The 20503-nt window shown below is 43.3% G+C and overlaps 1 protein-coding gene across 12 annotated transcripts in view; it reads right to left on the bottom strand.

Moving 5' to 3' along the window:
* LOC146080731 (uncharacterized) overlaps positions 1-20208 on the bottom strand; it is a 258773-nt gene extending 238565 nt beyond the window's left edge. For 8 of the 12 annotated variants that reach the window (XM_083188323.1, XM_083188324.1, XM_083188325.1 and 5 more), the window contains exons 1-2: positions 19946-20078; positions 16652-16728 (exon numbers count right to left, since the gene is read on the bottom strand). In XM_083188323.1, coding sequence (XP_083044449.1) covers positions 16652-16708 — 57 coding nt within the window. In that variant the 5' untranslated portion in view covers positions 16709-16728; positions 19946-20078. The other 4 variants (XM_083188319.1, XM_083188314.1, XM_083188317.1 and 1 more) reach the window with 3 other exon arrangements.
* Positions 20209-20503: the final 295 nt, after the last annotated feature.

The following is a 20503-nucleotide window of genomic DNA, read 5'->3' as shown; positions in this document are numbered from 1 at the left end:
AAAGGAAGGATGCTTATACGCATCTGAGCAAATCAATTAGAATAACCACATTGATCTGGAGGGGAGAGGCTTTTCACTTGTCCAGAAGCTCAGCCTCTTTAAGGTGAAGGGACATGGGAAATAACTTCCATGCAACTTAACTGGTCCAGAGTATACTCACGCAGGTCCAACCTGCACTAGGGTAGGCAACTCCAGTCCTCAAGAGCTACCAACAGTTATTGTTTTCCATGTGTCCTCACAGAATCATAAGTGAAGTAATAAGCTCCACCTGTGGATCATTTATATTGGGTCAGTTAGTAATGAGTGCACCGGTGCCACAGCCAGGTGATCTAGAAAACGTGAACTGTTGTAGTTCTCGAGGACTGGAGTTGGCTACCAATGGGCTAAACAGCTGGAATAAAAATGTGGGGAAGTCCCTTCCCCAATACTATAGGTGTTCCGAACACTGAAGAATGAACTTTCCTACATTTTTATTCCACTTGCTTTGTCTTTGGGTGTAGAGGATCACCTTTAGAGTGTCCCTCCTAGATGCTGTATTTTGCGCAAATGGGTTAAGTAGCTGCCTGCGGGGACATCGCTGAGCCCACTGGTGCGTGGACTGTAGGACATGTGGAGAGCTTGAACACTGCATGCAGCAGCTTCACTACATACAGTATTAATTTTTAAATAATAGAAAATAGCTGCAGAGCAGCGTTTCAAAAATGTAACCAACTGTCAAAACACTAAAAAAAAAAAAAAAAAAAAGTGCTGCCCTGTGTAGGGAGCTAGGTATATGGGAGGACAAAGATATATGGGACAGATTTATTAAGCTTGGAGAAGAGATAAACTGGAGATAAAGCACCAGCCAATCAGCTGTGTTTGAAAAAGACAGTTGGGAGTTGATTGGCTGGTGCTTTATCTCCTTTTTCCTTTTCTCAGCTTTATCTCCAGTTTCTCTCTTCTCCAAGCTTAATAAATCTGCCCCTGAGTCCCCATGGCTACAGGAGAAATACCTTTGATGTAGTTCCAGAACTCCCTCTTTCTCTGAAGGACCCCATACACTATGCGATTTTGGGCCGATTTCGGCACTTTGGGCCGATTTCGGCACTTTGGGCCGATAAATCAAGTGAAATCGGCTCAAAATCACATGTTTGTGACATCTGATCCAATCTGATGCGCGTTCCCGTGCTCAGAGGTGGTAGGACCTGCTGAACATAAGATATATCGGAATCTGAGCCATCATGGGCGCTTTTTAGCACCCACGATGTTTCAGATCCGATATATCTATAGAGCTCCGGGTACCTCCTTCCAGCGCTGTGGACCTCCTTCAATCCCCAGTGTAGAAGCAGCAGCCGGCGTCACAGGAAGGGGCAGGCGCGATGGGAGGGCAGCAGTGACAAGACTTCCCTCCCTGCTTTAATCTGGATGTCTGCACTGGCTTTAGAGCCCGGACCCCCCCTCTCCCCAGCTGCTGAATGACAGCAGTGGACGGGCTGCAGAGCCCGGAACCCCCTGACCAGCTAATGAATGTCCGTTCCCCCCACCTCTCCCCTGCTGCTGAATGACAGCAGTGGACGGACTGCAGAGCCCGGACCCCCCTCCCCAGCTAATGAATGTCTGTTCCCCCCCCCCCCCCTCCCCAGCTAATGAATGTCTGTTCCCCCCCCCCCCCCCCCTCTCTCTGCAGCTGCTGAAGCGAGGTAAGGAAACCCAGGAGAGAGGTGACAAAGTTACATTAAGTCTCTCACACAGCGAGTTCCCCATGCAGATCTCTGCTGCGATCATGGTACAAGATGTGTGTGTTAGGAAATAGATTGTATACATATTATATGTACAACACATACACTAGATATCCCACTTTCTGCCTGTACATGAAAGAATATGAATATGATGTGTAATGTAATATCTTATGTACTACTTAAAAATAAAATAGAGCAGATCAGTGATATGTTGGTGATATCACTGAGTATATTATATGTGTGAAGCCCCGTACACACGGGGGGGAGATATATTGCTCAGGAATATATTGCTGAGCAATATATTCCTGAGCAATATATTGCCCAGTGTCTCCTTTGCATCAGAGGCCAGAGATAGTCGCAGATGAAAAGGAACCTCTGCTGGGGGAGCCGCAGAGGTAATTAGCTGGTCGCAGGAGCAAGCTCCTGCGACCAGCGATTACAATGGGGCAGAAACAGGAGCGCGCACCCGGCGATTTATCGCTGGTGCGCACTCCAATCACTGGCAATATGGTTGCCTGCGACCATATTCCCAGCGATTATAGCCCCTATCGCCCCCGTGTGTACTGAGCTTAATACAGATGTCTGTGTGTCGGCATCATTGTGTTAGTGTGTTACCATATGTATGCGTGTCGGCATCCATGTGTCATGTGTCAGGGTTACGGTGTCAGTGTCCATGTATCTGCATATGTCTGTGTGTCGGCATCAGTATGTCTGCATCTGTCTATGTGTCATCATTGGTGTGTCGGTATGTTAGTATTGTTAGTATCTGTCTGTCAGAATCAGTGTGTCAGCGTGTTTGGGGTTAATGTGTCAGTGTCCTTTGGCTGTGTGAGCTCCTGTGTGTTGGCATCAGCGTGTCGGCTTCTGTCTAGGTGTCAGCATAATTGTGTCCATTTGTTAGCATCTGTCTGTATGTTGGCATCAGTGTGTCAAAATGTCAGGGTTACTGTGTTAATGTCCACGTTTCAGCATCTGCCTGTGTGTAGGCATCACTGTGTCCATATCTGTCCGTGTGTCAACATTAGTGTGTCAGGGTTAGTGGGTTGCTACATATATAACCCGCTTATACCCAAATAGCTGCCTATATACCCCTTAACACTGGACGGCCCTCTAATTGGCCGAGGCTGCTGAGACTGAGAGCTTTCTCAGCCAGGAACAGGGGGTTTTGGCTTGCACTGACTCTTAGATCGCTACCATCATTTAGTACCAACTTTTATGCCATTAGAGATATAAATACAAAACCATATACTAGTTGGTGGTGCTCCCCAGAGTTATGGATAACCATACGTTTGGGGTAAAGAAAAGATAACTCTTTTTTTGGGGGCACTTTCTTAAATTATTATACTTTTACTGTCATAACATATAAGGGATAATCCAAAACATCAAACAGTGAATATTTTGGGAGTATGCAGGCTATTTAAGAGGAAGTTTGGGCAGTTGGGGAGAGAGAGAAAAAAGGGGAAAGTAATATGTAATTTTTAATTGTTTTTAATGCTTGTGGGATGGATTGGGTATGTGGTATCCACAAGGCTGTGATATTATAGGTCAACACACATATTTAAAAATGGTGAATGTTTCAGCTTGTTCCAGTCAAGTTGTCCATGCGTGGGGTTCCTTAGAATTCCCTGGACAATTGATCTTTTTGGCTGATTTTTTTGTTTTTTTCAATGCTCTGTGGCTGTGCAATATTCTTATTGCTTACTGGGATATTGTCCCATATAGCAAAAAAACTCGTGATAATGTGAGTATTTAAAATGCTAAGTGATATTAAAATGGCGATAATGTTCTTATACAGTGGTGACGGCCACTATGACAGGAAACCCTTTAAATTGGCGCCCATGCGCTAGGTTATGCAGAGTGCAAGTTCGTCTGAGGTTTGAATATTTGGGAAATCAGATGTGCACCCCTAGGGTCCCAACTGTCCCGTGTTTACCCGTGTGCCCGTAGGGCAGTGAACGGGTTAAACAGTACACAGATTCAGGGGCCGCTAATTGGGGGCAATCGTCAGCTGTTATTATTACAGCTAGTAACCCGTCCGTGCGGGTATCCCATTGGTGGTTGCTTGTGGATAGTAACTCCCCCTTCCATCCCCATCCTCTGATAGGTCACTGGGGATCGAGCCCCCCCACGTTTACAACGGGGTGACGCACGGCTCTCCCACGCTGATGTGGGGAGTTATCCTAATGCCGCGATCATCCTCCTGTGAGACTACATGTCCCACAGTTCTTTGCGCCTGCACATCGCGTATCCTAGCAGGGCAAATAGTACTAATCTCCGGTGCTCTCTATTTTATTTTAGTTGGTCCGCTCTATGTGGTGGCCGCACCATGCACCTATTTTATAGCTGGGATCATGCCATTTTACATGCAATATTGGTGTATATGGCAAACTACATTACCCACAATCCTCCGTTAGGATTGTTTTCCTCTGTTCCGTATATGAGTCCCATGTTGTCATGGTGATTTTTGTCAACAAATTTCGGACTGATTTCAAATATGCTTATAGTCAGTTGTATCGGAGGACATTTCCAGAGGTGAACAGCCGCAGAGATTTATTTGTATGGAAATAGGATGTTCGTTTACTTTAATTTGGTAAGACAGGACTGTGGCTCTAATATTGTTCAATAGGACAGGACGCCATGGCTGGGATGAGTTGATATTTAGATATTGTGGACATATTTAGGGTCTGGCCGAGAAATATAGTAAATAGGTCACTTAATTCACTAATGAGGGTGTTATTTAAAGGGTAACATACTCTTATACCAGATTTTAAAGATTTTGTTAGGTTATGTCTTATTTTACGTAAGATGGGTGATTATTTTACTGTGCTATTTAAGTAGTTATTTAGAAGTGCTAGTGCTCCTCATTCTTAGTTAATCGGTGATAGTGAGCAATGGGCTGTTAATTTATATTGTGCTGAATTGTGTTACTTTAATAATCATGTGATGCTCATATATTTGGGAGAGTATTAGGAGAAGGGCGCTCTGCCTCTGTGCCGGCTGCTGAGTCAGGTTTGTCCAAACCTAGGGGAATTGCAATAAAGAAAAATGACTAGCGCTCTGGCAATAAATTGGTAATCAATGGTTTACTGATAGGGTGTGGATGTCAAAAACTGCCCAATGTCTAATAGGTGTAATCAATGTCTTAGGAAGATATGACAATGAGGTAAAATGAAATATATTTATTTATCAGGTAGCATGGATGTATTATCAGCATACAAACATGTGGGGTGGGAAAGGGGGGTGAGAGGGAAGGCCCTTGTGGAGGGATCCGGGGAAAGCAAGTATGTGGCTGCAATAGCCTGATTGTCCAAGTTCACAGAGGGATGTATAGTCCCAAAGCAGACACCGCTTCACCTCCTGCGGTGAACGCGGTCTGTGTGCTCTGGATGGGGGTGGGCAGTGGAGGGGAAAACAGTCACAAGTCCCAGCTGCGGTATTGTTCGGTTGCTGAAATGGTTCAAGGGGTCATGGAAAGTGTCCAAGTGGCGCCCAGTCCAGAGCGTCCTCCTGCTGGTCCTGGCGGTGCACCCAACACTTACCTGATACCCGGTGGTGTCCTCTCTACGACCGTCCCACGTCGCGCTGAGTCTGGCTGTGTCCTGCTGGTGTCTGCACAGCCGTGCAGCAGCACCAGTAAAGATTCCGCGTCGCTTCCACAGTAACCTCAGTACTTCCGGGTCCCGCAGCTGTGCGTTCGCCGGGTACCTAGGGTCACTGGAGTAACACGGGCTCGACTCCCGGTGGGGAGGAGGCTGCTGTAATGATGGCTGAGTAATGGTGCTGTGGTCCAACGCGTTTCAACCCCTCTAGGGTCTTTATCAAGGATGATGTTCTGTGGTGTGCTATTGCTTTTTGAAGGTAGTGAGCAAACCCCGCCCCTTAGAGGAGGGCGCTCATTGGTCTGTGTAGTTGTCCATCAAAGGTATTATGCAGTGTCATACCTGTTTTTAAGGTTGCGGATGTCCATTATGAAGAGACTTTGATTAATGTTTCCATACGGGTTGATTTGAAGGGCATGACGGGTTATATGCGGTACCTGATGTTTTGTGAGTTTAATTGAGGAAAAAAGAAGGTTTATAAAAAAAGAGAAAATTTTTAAAAAAAGAGTGGACACGGCATGTGTCGACCCTGTCACATATTGGTGAGTTTAAGTCTCAAAAATAGTGTGATGTTGATACGTATGGGGTAATGCTGTGTCATCTGTCAAATCCCCATGGCGGATGATAATAAAAGTCCAAAATAGGTGGGTCACAGTATCTATCGGATATAAGTCAGGGGCATGTGTCCACGCATGTGTAGACCTGGGGCTGGGTAGTCCTGTCTCCTGTGGGCGTCTGTTGTAGATAGTGGTCGTTAAAAATGGACTGTGTGGAGGGTCGACACTGATTGTGTCGACTCTTGTCTTGAGTTATATGCTGAATCATGTGGGAACAGATTCAATGTGTAGTCCGTCACTATTTGGAAATAATCCCCAGGTTAAAATCTATGTTGAGTCCGTTGGGTGTAAGTGTTTTCAACTGGAAGATCCAGAACAGCTCTCTCCTATCTAGCGTGCCTGCAAAGTCACCCCCCCTCCAGTTTCTTTTAGGTGCCTCAATTGCTGTAAACTGTAGTCCTTTGGGGTCGCAATTGTGTCTGTCCTTGAAGTGAGAGGACACGCTGTGTTGTGTATACCCTCTTTTTATGTTTCTAACATGTTCGTATATTCTCGTACTTAATGATCTTGTGGTCCTGCCTATGTATTCTAAATTACATGGGCATTTGAGAAGATATATGACCCCTGTGGAGTTACATGTGAGGTGTTCCCTGTATTGAAAGGTTTTGTTCACCGTAGTGGAGTGCCAGGTGGTTTGTGCCTTGGTGCTGATGTTATTCTTTATCTTGCACCCTGAGCACCTCCCACAGTGGAAGAAACCTATGCTATTGGTTAGGGTAGTTTGAGTGGACAGGGTAGGTTTGATGTGATTTTTTGTCAGTTTTTGTTTGAGGTCTGGGGCTTTTCTGAAGACTAGTTTAGGTTTATCTTGAATGTGTGCTTTCAGATCTGTGTCTTCCTGTAGTATATGCCAATGTTTCTTCAGAATTTTCTTAAGGGTGTGGGCTGATTATATTGCGTGATAAATAGAGTGTTGTTGTTGTCGGTGGTCTCTGTTTTGTCTTTTATGACAGAAAAGCCCCAGACCTCAAACAAAAACTGACAAAAAATCACATCAAACCTACCCTGTCCACTCAAACTACCCTAACCAATAGCATAGGTTTCTTCCACTGTGGGAGGTGCTCAGGGTGCAAGATAAAGAATAACATCAGCACCAAGGCACAAACCACCTGGCACTCCACTACGGTGAACAAAACCTTTCAATACAGGGAACACCACATGTAACTCCACAGGGGTCATATATCTTCTCAAATGCCCATGTAATTTAGAATACATAGGCAGGACCACAAGATCATTAAGTACGAGAATATACGAACATGTTAGAAACATAAAAAGAGGGTATACACAACACAGCGTGTCCTCTCACTTCAAGGACAGACACAATTGCGACCCCAAAGGACTACAGTTTACAGCAATTGAGGCACCTAAAAGAAACTGGAGGGGGGGTGACTTTGCAGGCACGCTAGATAGGAGAGAGCTGTTCTGGATCTTCCAGTTGAAAACACTTCCCCCTAACGGACTCAACATAGATTTTAACCTGGGGATTATTTCCAAATAGTGACTGACTACACATTGAATCTGTTCCCACATGATTTAGCATATAACTCAAGACAAGAGTCGACACAATCAGTGTCGACCCTCCACACAGTCCATTTTTAACTACCACTATCTACAACAGACGCCCACAGGAGACAGGACTACCCAGCCCCAGGTCCACACATGCGTGGACACATGCCCCTGACTTATATCCGATAGATACTGTGACCCACCTATTTTGGACTTTTATTATCATCCGCCATGGGGATTTGACAGATGACACAGCATTACCCCATACGTATCAACATCACACTATTTTTGAGACTTAAACTCACCAATATGTGACAGGGTCGACACATGCCGTGTCCACTCTTTTTTTAAAAATTTTCTCTTTTTTTATAAACCTTCTTTTTTCCTCAATTAAACTCACAAAACATCAGGTACCGCATATAACCCGTCATGCCCTTCAAATCAACCCGTATGGAAACATTAATCAAAGTCTCTTCATAATGGACATCCGCAACCTTAAGAACAGGTATGACACTGCATAATACCTTTGAGCGCCCTCCTCTAAGGGGCGGGGTTTGCTCACTACCTTCAAAAAGCAATAGCACACCACAGAACATCATCCTTGATAAAGACCCTAGAGGGGTTGAAACGCGTTGGACCACAGCACCATTACTCAGCCATCATTACAGCAGCCTCCTCCCCACCGGGAGTCGAGCCCGTGTTACTCCAGTGACCCTAGGTACCCGGCGAACGCACAGCTGCGGGACCCGGAAGTACTGAGGTTACTGTGGAAGCGACGCGGAATCTTCACTGGTGCTGCTGCACGGCTGTGCAGACACCAGCAGGACACAGCCAGACTCAGCGCGACGTGGGACGGTCGTAGAGAGGACACCACCGGGTATCAGGTAAGTGTTGGGTGCACCGCCAGGACCAGCAGGAGGACGCTCTGGACTGGGCGCCACTTGGACACTTTCCATGACCCCTTGAACCATTTCAGCAACCGAACAATACCGCAGCTGGGACTTGTGACTGTTTTCCCCTCCACTGCCCACCCCCATCCAGAGCACACAGACCGCGTTCACCGCAGGAGGTGAAGCGGTGTCTGCTTTGGGACCATACATCCCTCTGTGAACTTGGACAATCAGGCTATTGCAGCCACATACTTGCTTTCCCCGGATCCCTCCACAAGGGCCTTCCCTCTCACCCCCCTTTCCCACCCCACATGTTTGTATGCTGATAATACATCCATGCTACCTGATAAATAAATATATTTCATTTTACCTCATTGTCATATCTTCCTAAGACATTGATTACACCTATTAGACATTGGGCAGTTTTTGACATCCACACCCTATCAGTAAACCATTGATTACCAATTTATAGCCAGAGCGCTAGTCATTTTTCTTTAATGCTCACATATTTGTTATATTTTAACTATTACGTGAACTGATCTGGTTTATGATATATTTAATCATAGTGAAGAATAGTGTAAATCTATGTGACACTGCAACTTAAAAAGTGAAAGGTGAAAAAAATTTTGAAAGGTGAAAATTTTTTTAATTAAATAGGAATATGAGTTGTCTGTACCTCTAAATACGTAAGTATCGTCTTTTTGACCTATGTTACTTTTGTATCTCTGAAGAATTCATATTTCTTTATATATTTGTAGATTCCTCAGATAAAAGACCTGATAATTGATGTACTCATTCAATCCATCCGGTGTGAGTCCATCGAGTTTAAAGGTCCACTCACTTTCCCGTTGCATGAGTTTTTTCTGTAAATCCCCGCCTCTAATCCCCAGGCTGATTTTTTCCAGTCCGCATACACTTGCTTCTTGAAAAGAGCCTCCATGTTGCCTCAGGAAGTGGCGTGCCACTGACGTCAATTTCTTAAATTTAGCAAGATCTGCTGTTGCGTTTCTTACTGATCCTGCATGTTCTAATACCCTCTGCTTGAGTGGTCTTGTTGTCATGCCCACGTAATTCTTTTTGCAGGGGCAGGTAATACAGTAAACTACGCCTGTGGTGTTACAGTTGATAAAAGGTGTTAATCTTAATTTTATTTCCATGCCTGTCCTGTACTTCTTTGATTTTCCGCATGTATTGACACGCTTTACAATTTCCACATGGGAAAGAACCAACCACCCTATCTGGGCGTTTAGTAGCTGTCTTAGAAAAATGGCTATGGACGAGTTCGTCTTTTAGATTTTTCGAGCGCCTCCAGCTCATGGCCACTTTCGGATCCAGTATCTGAGAGAGATCTTCATCCAATAGGAGAACAGACCAGTGCTTTTGGATTATCTGCTGAATATTCTTCCATTCCCTGCAGTAGTTTCCCACAAACGTCTCTTTTTCTCTCTTTTTATCGGGGAAGATCAATGTTTCTCTCTTCAGTTGAGATGCTTCTCTCCTTGCCCGTTTGATCCTCCTCTTACTGTATCCTCGCTCCTTTAATCTCTCCCCCAGTTCTTCACTTTGTTGTTCAAACTGTTGTCTGTCGGAGCAGTTCCTCCGAAGACGTAAAAATTCGCCTTTTGGTAGATTATCCACCGTAGGTGGGAAGTGCGAGCTGGACTGATGCAAGATGGAGTTTGTTGCCGTATCCTTTCTATATAGTTGCATCTGGATCGTATTATCTTCGCCTCTATATATATTTAGGTCCAGAAATGGTACTGTTTGCCTACTGATGTGGTGGGTAAGCCTGATGTTTATCTTATTTTGGTTGAGGTGACTGATGAATGATAGTAACATGTCTTCCTCTCCCTCCCATATCAGTAGGATATCATCGATATACCTCCACCATCCAATGATGTGTTTGGTATATCGATCGTTCTCATCATTAAATACGGCTTCCCTCTCCCACCATCCCAAAAAAATATTTGCATATGTAGGGGCACACGCCGCCCCCATTGCAGTGCCCCTTGTCTGCAAATAAAATCGGTCTCCGAATGTGAAGTAATTACGGGAGAGTACAAACTCCAGCAACTCCACAATGAATGTGTGGAATTCGGTCAGCCTCTCCATCTGCTGAAAATACCGTACTGCCTCTAATCCAACTGCGTGTTGTATACTCGTATACAGCGACTCGACGTCTAGTGTTGCCAAGATGTAGTTCTCTTCTAATCGGATATCGTCCAATTTCCGCAACACATCTGATGTATCCTGAAGATACGAGGGCAGGGTGAGTACGTGGTGACACAGATGTAAATCAATGAAGATGATTCTCCGACAGACCCCCTATCCCCGACACTATCGGGCGACCTGGTGGTTCCAACAGATTTTTATGCACTTTCGGCAATAGATAAAAGGTCGGGGTTTTGGGGTGGGAGATTCTCAGGAAATCATATTCCTGTTTGAGTATAGTCCCATTTGTCAGAGCTCTGTCCAGTATTCTGTTTAGAGTATCATTATAGTTCTCCGTTGGGTTGAGAAGTATACTCTCATAACATTTTTTGTCCTGGAGTTGTCTCAGGGCTTCTTTCTGGTACATACTATTTGGCCATAGGACGATATTCCCGCCTTTATCAGACGGTTTAATCTGTATATCGTCCCATTCCTTGATTTCCTTGATGGCTTGGATCTCTCCCTTTTGGAGATTGTTATATTGGGTTTTGTTTTTGCGAGAGGCATCATACAGTTTATCCAGGTCACGGGCTACAAGTTTGTGAAAGATCTGGACTTGTGGGCAGTTTTGGTCTGTGGGGAAGAAGTTGGACTTTTGTGACACAAAGGTCTATTCTTAGGAGAATAATTGGGGGTACTCCCTCCATCTTCTAATTCCTGTTGTAATTCTTCCAAACTAGCCAATGCTGCCATGTCTTCTGCTTCTATCCTTACAGATCCTCCTGTCTGGATATATGCATCAGTTGTTCCCGTGTCTTCTTTTGGCATAAAGAATTTCTTGAGGAGTACCTTCCTCCCAAAAAGCTTCAAGTCCTTCTCCCATTGGAAGCGGTTAAATTGTTTTGTCGGAGAAAAGGACAATCCCTTTTCTAGTACTTTTATCTGTTCTGCGGTTAGTATCTTGGTGGATAGATTAATTATTTTCAAATTTCCCTCTTCATTTATTTCAATATTTTCTACTTCTCCCTGACTGGGTATCTGGAGGATTGCTGATAAATCCAATTGGGATTTTCTTTTTGATTTCTTCCGGCTCCTCCTCGTCTTCCTTTTGGTCGATATTTTGCCCTGGCTCCAGGTCCACCCTCTAAAAAAGATTTCTGTTCATTGAATTGTTCTCGCCTATGATCTCTTTCTGTGGTGCTTGATCCACTATTGTCGGAGAAATCATCCCCTCCAGATGATTCCGTTTCGGAATAGGCATAACCCGGGTCATCTCTTGGTTTACGCATATATCTCTTACCTTCCATCTTATTCCATTTGAAGATGTTACCGGTTTCGAAATCTTTTTGGTCTCGGTTGAACTTATTTCTCTTCCTATTAATAATCTCCTGCTCGTAGCTGTCTAGGTCTTTGTTCAGTTTTTCAAAGTTCTTTTGAAATATTGGATCTTTTTCCCACGGTTCCAATTTCAGACCTAGTTCTTCAATTTCTTTTTCCCACTGGCCGAGCACCAAGTGATTATGTTTTATTAACAAAGACATCAAATCCTGCAAGCATTTCAATAATGTTTCCTCCCAGTCTTTCGTTAGGCTATCGTTGGCCAGTTGGAAAGCTGGAAAGACTCTGGGTCTAAGCCCTCTAGGTGTCAATTTTTGCTTCAAATAGTTTTCCAGGGTAGTCAAATCCCATGATGTTCTAGTTCTCTTTTGTAGCTTATATTTCAGTTCACTTAGGTCCTCATTCCAGCCGGTCCGAATACCCTCTCCTAAATTGAGGTCCGGGAAGATGTTATCCAGATCACTCACATTTTTTCTCCTAGCCTGGAGTTCACTTTTAAGAGAAAAGGTCGCCATTCTTTCAGTACCGAGATCCCTCAATCACTTATTTGTGTTATTGGGTGGATATTCTCCACTATCTGGTGCTTTGTATATCTCCCTATCCAAATGCTATAATTTTTGATTTGCAATATCCTTGAATAATATGTGTCGTGCTAAGACCGGAAACTGAGATCTGACTCAGTATAGTTGTATGTTACCAGGAACAGGGGGTTTTGGCTTGCACTGACTCTTAGATCGCTACCATCATTTAGTACCAACTTTTATGCCATTAGAGATATAAATACAAAACCATATACTAGTTGGTGGTGCTCCCCAGAGTTATGGATAACCATATGTTTGGGGTAAAGAAAAGATAACTTTTTTGGGGGGCACTTTCTTAAATTATTATACTTTTACTGTCATAACATATAAGGGATAATCCAAAACATCAAACAGTGAATATTTTGGGAGTATGCAGGCTATTTAAGAGGAAGTTTGGGCAGTTGGGGAGAGAAAGAAAAAAGGGGAAAGTAATATGTATTTTTTAATTGTTTTTAATGCTTGTGGGATGGATTGGGTATGTGGTATCCACAAGACTGTGATATTATAGGTCAACACACATTTAAAAATGGTGAATGTTTCAGCTTGTTCCAGTCAAGTTGTCCATGCGTGGGGTTCCTTAGAATTCCCTGGACAATTGATCTTTTTGGCTGATTTTTTTGTTTTTTTCAATGCTCTGTGGCTGTGCAATATTCTTATTGCTTACTGGGATATTGTCCCATATAGCAAAAAAACTCGTGATAATGTGAGTATTTAAAATGCTAATTAAAAATTAACTAACAAATATATAAAGAAATATGAATTCTTCAGAGATACAAAAGTAACATAGGTCAAAAAGACGATACTTACGTATTTAGAGGTACAGACAACTCATATTCCTATTTAATTAAAAAAAATTTCACCTTTCAAAATTTTTTTCACCTTTCACTTTTTAAGTTGCAGTGTCACATAGATTTACACTATTCTTCACTATGATTAAATATATCATAAACCAGATCAGTTCACGTAATAGTTAAAATATAACAAATATATGAGCATCACATGATTATTAAAGTAACACAATTCAGCACAATATAAATTAACAGCCCATTGCTCACTATCACCGATTAACTAAGAATGAGGAGCACTAGCACTTCTAAATAACTACTTAAATAGCACAGTAAAATAATCACCCATCTTACGTAAAATAAGACATAACCTAACAAAATCTTTCAAATCTGGTATAAGAGTATGTTACCCTTTAAATAACACCCTCATTAGTGAATTAAGTGACCTATTTACTATATTTCTCGGCCAGACCCTAAATATGTCCACAATATCTAAATATCAACTCATCCCAGCCATGGCGTCCTGTCATATTGAACAATATTAGAGCCACAGTTCTGTCTTACCAAATTAAAGTAAACGAACATCCTATTTCCATACAAATAAATCTCTGCGGCTGTTCACCTCTGGAAATGTCCTCCGATACAACTGACTATAAGCATATTTGAAATCAGTCTGAAATTTGTTGACAAAAATCACCATGACAACATGGGACTCATATACGGAACAGAGGAAAACAATCCTAACGGAGGATTGTGGGTAATGTAGTTTGCCATATACACCAATATCGCATGTAAAATGGCATGATCCCAGCTATAAAATAGGTGCATGGTGCGGCCACCACATAGAGCGGACCAACTAAAATAAAATAGAGAGCACCGGAGATTAGTACTATTTGCCCTGCTAGGATACGCGATGTGCAGGCGCAAAGAACTGTGGGACATGTAGTCTCACAGGAGGATGATCGCGGCATTAGGATAACTCCCCACATCAGCGTGGGAGAGCCGTGCGTCACCCCGTTGTAAACGTAGGGGGGCTCGATCCCCAGTGACCTATCAGAGGATGGGGATGGAAGGGGGAGTTACTATCCACAAGCAACCACCAATGGGATACCCGCACGGACGGGTTACTAGCTGTAATAATAACAGCTGACGGCAATCGCCGTTTAACACAAGAGGTATATAAAGCACACATTTTAATAAAAGCAATACACTGGTGAACAAGCCTACTCGGCGAAACGCGCGTACAGCAGGGTGGAAAGACGGCCACAGAGAGGACCCAGGGGCTATTTAAGCACAGACAGAAGTCACATCAGAAGGATAAGTAAAATGCCATGGTTTGGGACGTGATGTCTAAATATTTGTATGAACAAATGTCTCTGTTTGACCAGTTATAAGGACCTTGGTCAAACCTAAACCTATGCATATCCCTCATGTACTATGTAAGTGAGAGTAATGGTGCCTGCAGTGTGCATATACGTAGTTTGCAGTTAATATAGTGAGAGGTACTTAAAGCGATAAATATCGCCCAAGAAATTGGATGAGTTTGAATTGGATAGTGTATATTGAGTACCTGTTTTTCGAAGTATGAGCAAATGGATATTAAAGTCTGAGTAATTATCAAGGGATGTAATGATCACAAAATCCATATCACTGTGATCACAGAGATGTACCTAAAAATCTTTTTGACAGTAATTCTTCTTTTGTGAGATATTGATACCAGCAGGTTCTTTTCTTTCAGCTATTGGTAGAAATTATTATTCCCAAACATATATTTGTGCGTTCAAAGGCTTAGTAAATTATTGCAGCTTTGCAATTTGTATGAACACATTGTGGAATATTGAAGATAGATTATAACTATTTACAACATTGTTATAGTACATACATAGCTGACCAATACCTGCTGAATCCTATTTGTGCTATTATCTCAATCTTATTACTTTCGCTAAGGGACTCTCATTGCGGCCAGCCAAAGAGTGACCCCCTGCGCTGGTATTTCCATCAGGGGTGATCCAGGAGCTGAGCCCCAAAAGCAGATCCCAGTTTTCTTTCTTCTGTTGCCCCCAATTAGCGGCCCCTGAATCTGTGTACTGTTTAACCCGTTCACTGCCCTACGGGCACACGGGTAAACACGGGACAGTTGGGACCCTAGGGGTGCACATCTGATTTCCCAAATATTCAAACCTCAGACGAACTTGCACTCTGCATAACCTAGCGCATGGGCGCCAATTTAAAGGGTTTCCTGTCATAGTGGCCGTCACCATTGTATAAGAACATTATCGCCATTTTAATATCACTTAGCATTTTAAATACTCACATTATCACGAGTTTTTTTGCTATATGGGACAATATCCCAGTAAGCAATAAGAATATTGCACAGCCACAGAGCATTGAAAAAAACAAAAAAATCAGCCAAAAAGATCAATTGTCCAGGGAATTCTAAGGAACCCCACGCATGGACAACTTGACTGGAACAAGCTGAAACATTCACCATTTTTAAATATGTGTGTTGACCTATAATATCACAGCCTTGTGGATACCACATACCCAATCCATCCCACAAGCATTAAAAACAATTAAAAATTACATATTACTTTCCCCTTTTTTCTCTCTCTCCCCAACTGCCCAAACTTCCTCTTAAATAGCCTGCATACTCCCAAAATATTCACTGTTTGATGTTTTGGATTATCCCTTATATGTTATGACAGTAAAAGTATAATAATTTAAGAAAGTGCCCCCAAAAAAAGAGTTATCTTTTCTTTACCCCAAACGTATAGCTTTCTCAGCCAATCAGCGGCCTAGCATTCAGGCGGACGCTGATTGGCTGAGAGCTCTCTCTCAGCGGCATCAGCCAATCAGAGGGCCATCCAGTGTTTCAAAGTCATATGCTGCCACTACTGAGTCCCGCCGCCTGACAGCTCTGGTCCCCAGCCAGGTATGTACACCGCTCCCCACCAGCGCTCCTGTCTTCCGCTGCCGCCACCGTGCACTCCTGTCCTCCGCCAGCTCCGAAGTTCAGGGGAAATCAGATGCAATTTTACAGGTCAGATAAATCTCATAATGTATGGGGGCCTTAATTGGCATTTTGCCATACATTACTAAGTCTTTTTTCTAAGTGGTGAAAGTTTGAAATACTACAGCACTTTTTTCACAAAGCAGTTTACACAGTAGGTGTATCAAATCAGATTTATTGATACATTTGCAAGGAGCGTCAGGCCCATTCATGTTTATCCAGGGTGTCAAGTACTGGTAGAATAGCATTTACCTGCTTGGACAGCAATGGCTTTCATGGCTTTACACTGTTATGTTACATCAAGAGTAATAGGGCTAATCTTATTCACAAAGAAAAGAACGAGTGGCAGGAGTTTTTTTACATATCACTATTTACAAACAAAGAAAATTTAATGCAACAGTAGTAACAAAAACACACACACACACCGCTATGACTGTTAAATCAATGGGCACTTACATATTTTCCATGATTGTATGTAACCCCTTTTCGATATAGCTTACTCGGTCGATACATATTTCCTTACAGCAGACAATCTACAGTATGTTTGGAAAGAAATAATCATAGAAAAATGTATGTAATAAATTGAAAACCACTTCACATAGAAAAAAAAATGTTAAGAACAAGACTTCTATGTCTGGAGGCACACATATAAAGTATCCCATCCCCCTTTAGAATGTAAGCTGTCACGAGCAGCACCCACTTCCTTCTATTACCTAAACCATGGCCATACTTCCTTCGATGGCATCTAACCCCTCAGTTTTACTCCACCCCAATACTTATTTCATTATCATCTGCTGGTGCAGATATTTTAGGTACTTGTGTATTATCACGGCACCCATCGCATACCACTAAATAAGGTATGCGATGTTCGCGTTAAATGACATGGAATGTACAATTAAATATCGCATAGCATCACATGCCAGCAAATGGCATGCGATGCGATTTTTAATTGTACAAACAACCTGATGGGTGCTTGTAATGTTAAATGCACCCCCATTGTCAACGCGACCCCCACTATCAACACCAACACAAAGCGTGGCGAGCACAGCGGTACGCGTGCTCCGTCCTTTTCATACCCCCACTATCCACGTTGGCGTGGAGTTGATTTTAGATCGTGTGGTGAGCATATGGGGGCGCGTATTACTTTACATGTATTCTGCGTCTGCTTGCCACGCTTTGGGCTCGGTGGCTCGCTGCGCTCGCCACACTATCTAAAATCAACTCCACGCCAACGTGGCTAGTGGGGGTATGAAAAGGTCGGAGGACGCGTACCGCCGCCCCTCTCAAGCTCGCCACGCTTCGGGTTGGCGTTGATAGTGGGGGTGGCGTTGACAATGGGGGGTGCATTTAACATTGTAAGCACCCATCAGGGTGCTTGTACAATTAAAAATCGCATCGCATGCCGCTATATTGCATGCGATGCAGTACGATGAACATCGTGGGCGCCGTGATAATACACAAGTACCATATTTTATATACCCTGTACTATACGGTCTTGAACTGTAAAGCTTTGCATATACTTCGCATTACTGCCTCACAGTGCTGAGGTCATGGGTTCGATTCCCACCATGGCTCTAACTGTGCGGAGTTTGTATATTCTCCCCGCGCTTGCGTGGGTTTCCTCCGGGTACTCTGGTTTCCTCCCACAATCCAAAAATATACAGGTAGGCTAATTGGCTCCCAACAAATTAACCCTAGAATGTCTGTGTGCGTGTATATGTGGTAGGGAATATAGATTGTAACTCCACTGGGGCAGGGACTGATGTGAATGTTCAACTATACTCTGTAAAGCGCTGCGGAATATGTATGCTCTATATAAGAAACTGTTAATAAATAAATGGTACTTATGTAGTATCTGGACGCCAGATTTTCAAATCGGGTTGGAAAATCACATTGAATCGCATCGCATCGCATGCAATGCGATTTTCCATAGGATTCAATGTTAACATAGTCCTGTTCATTTCTCCACTATCCAAATGGGCATAGAGTTGATTTTAGAAAGCGTGGCGAGCGCGAGCCCCGCGGATTACTTAAAATGTTTTCTGCGTCCGCTCGCCACGCTATATAAAATCAACTATGCCCACTTGGATAGTGGGGAAATGAACAGGACCTTGTTAACATGGAATCCTATGCAAAATCGCATCAAATCGCATCTTAAGGTAAGGCATACAATCAGAAAATCGGGCGTCCAGATACTACATAAGTACCAAATAAATAAATATACTTGTGTGCCTTCTCCCCTCGGAGAACACGAACGCAATCACCCTTGAGCAAGCAGTTCTTTTGCATGAGATATATCGGACGCAATCCCAGCCAAGCCTGCCTGGCTCAGAAGCAGTCCAAGAGATTGCTTGTGCAGCTGTGTCACTCACAGGCTCAGCTACGATGCCCAAGGGACCACCCTTGTCAATCACATGCAAATTGGAATCTTCTCATATAACTGATCACCGCAATCACAGGAAAATAGTGCACAAGTGTATGTGGGCCGTCAGTCACATTTTGATTACTTGTTTATGAACTCTGTAACTGGGCACTGTGGATCCCTTGTGGTGCTATTTATATAAATTATGCTATTAACAATAAAAGGACAGTGCTAACGTAGCTTCAAGCCATTACAACATATGCAAAATAACATGAGATAAACGTTCTAGGGCAGGGTTTCTCAAACTCCGTCCTCAGGACCCCACACAGTTCATGTTTTCTAGGTCACCAGGCATGTGCACAGGTGCATTCATTACTCACTAACACATTTTAAAAGATCCACAGGTGGAGCTAATTATTTCCCTTGCGATTCGGTGAGACCTACAAAAAATGCAGTGTGTGGGGTCCTGAGGCCTTACTGATTTTTAAAAGTAAAGCTGTGTACACACGGGGGCGATAGGGGCTGAAATCACTGGGAATATTGTTGCTGGCGACCATATTGCCAGTGATGGGAGTGTGCCCCGCGCTCCCGTTTTCAGCCCTATTCTAAACGTTGGTCGCAGGAGCTTGCTCCTGCGACCAGCTGATTACCTCTGCGGCTCCCCCGGCAGAGGTTCCTTCTCATCAGCGACCATCTCTGGTCGCTGATGAAAAGGAGACACTAAGTAATATATTACTGAGCAATATATTGCTGAGCAATATATCTCCCCCGTGTATACGCACCTTATCTGTTTTATCTGAGTAAGTTGCTAACTAAAATCAACATCTGAAATATTCATTACCACTTATAATTAAAGTATTGGGTGCTTCCTCATCTTTGCGGCCACCGCTTAAGCTACGGAATTTACGTAGCATCATCGTTCACTCGCCTCACTTGCCACAACTTTACTAAAGGTAAAGATGGTGGCGTGGACACAGGATTTGTAACAGTTCCCTCGCCAAAAATCCTTATGTAGCGGGAGACAATGGCGAATATAGCAGCTAATGTAACTGGCGTAGTGGTGGCCAAAAAGATGAGGAAGTACCAAGTATTGTTTTTATTAACATGCAGGGCAGACAGTATTAGACATATTTAATAGCAATAAGCACTCCCGGGACACAATGGCACATTGCTTATAGCTATTGACGTTAGGGAGAGAACACTGGCATCACCGCACTATTCGTTTCGAATCAAAATCAATTCCGATTTGCTGCACAACAAACAAAATAAATTATAACAACACCAATTTGTTTTTATGCAATTAGTGATGCCTAAAAACCCTGCTCTCACCTACACGGTAAAACGCCAGCAGCAAATAACCATTGAGACAAACATGTAACATGACCTACCTCCGGAACAGACCCTGTTCCAAACACTAAAGTGAAGAAATGAAGTTAAAAAAGAACATGCTACGTTCTGCAGCCATCAAGAATAAGCCATAGAAATACGCTGTAGACAAACTTGGCTCCTAGAAAATGGCCGCTAGATTACCTTGCATAAAAGGCAGCTCCAAATTCACTTCATTTACAAATCTCATTCTAGTTGTGAGAAGGGCGTGCACTTCCGGGAGCACCAATTACGTCACGGTTGGAATGGAAACGGTCATGGTGGGATGGCCATCGTTGCCTTTTCCATCGATGGTTACCATCGATTGCAAAAGTGCAACTGACCATCGATAGTATATAAGTATGCAATGGATGATATCGATGTTTTAATATATCGATGGATATCATCCATTTGCTTTGAAAGATTAGCCTCTGGGCCAATCAAAATACGGGGGCGGGGCTTCACGGGTGTCGGGGGCGAAGCTATGCTCGGTGTCCCAGCCCTAGATGAAAAAAGAAAAATGAAACTATTCAGTTAAGCCTGACATCGATGGTGGGAAACCATCTGGTTCTCCTCCATCG

The sequence above is a fragment of the Crinia signifera genome, chromosome 5, assembly GCF_055691185.1.
Source record: "Crinia signifera chromosome 5, ASM5569118v1, whole genome shotgun sequence".
Classification (NCBI taxonomy): Eukaryota; Metazoa; Chordata; class Amphibia; order Anura; family Myobatrachidae; genus Crinia; species Crinia signifera.
Note: the sequence above shows the minus strand (reverse complement) of the source record. Positions and strands in the feature narration are given on the sequence as shown.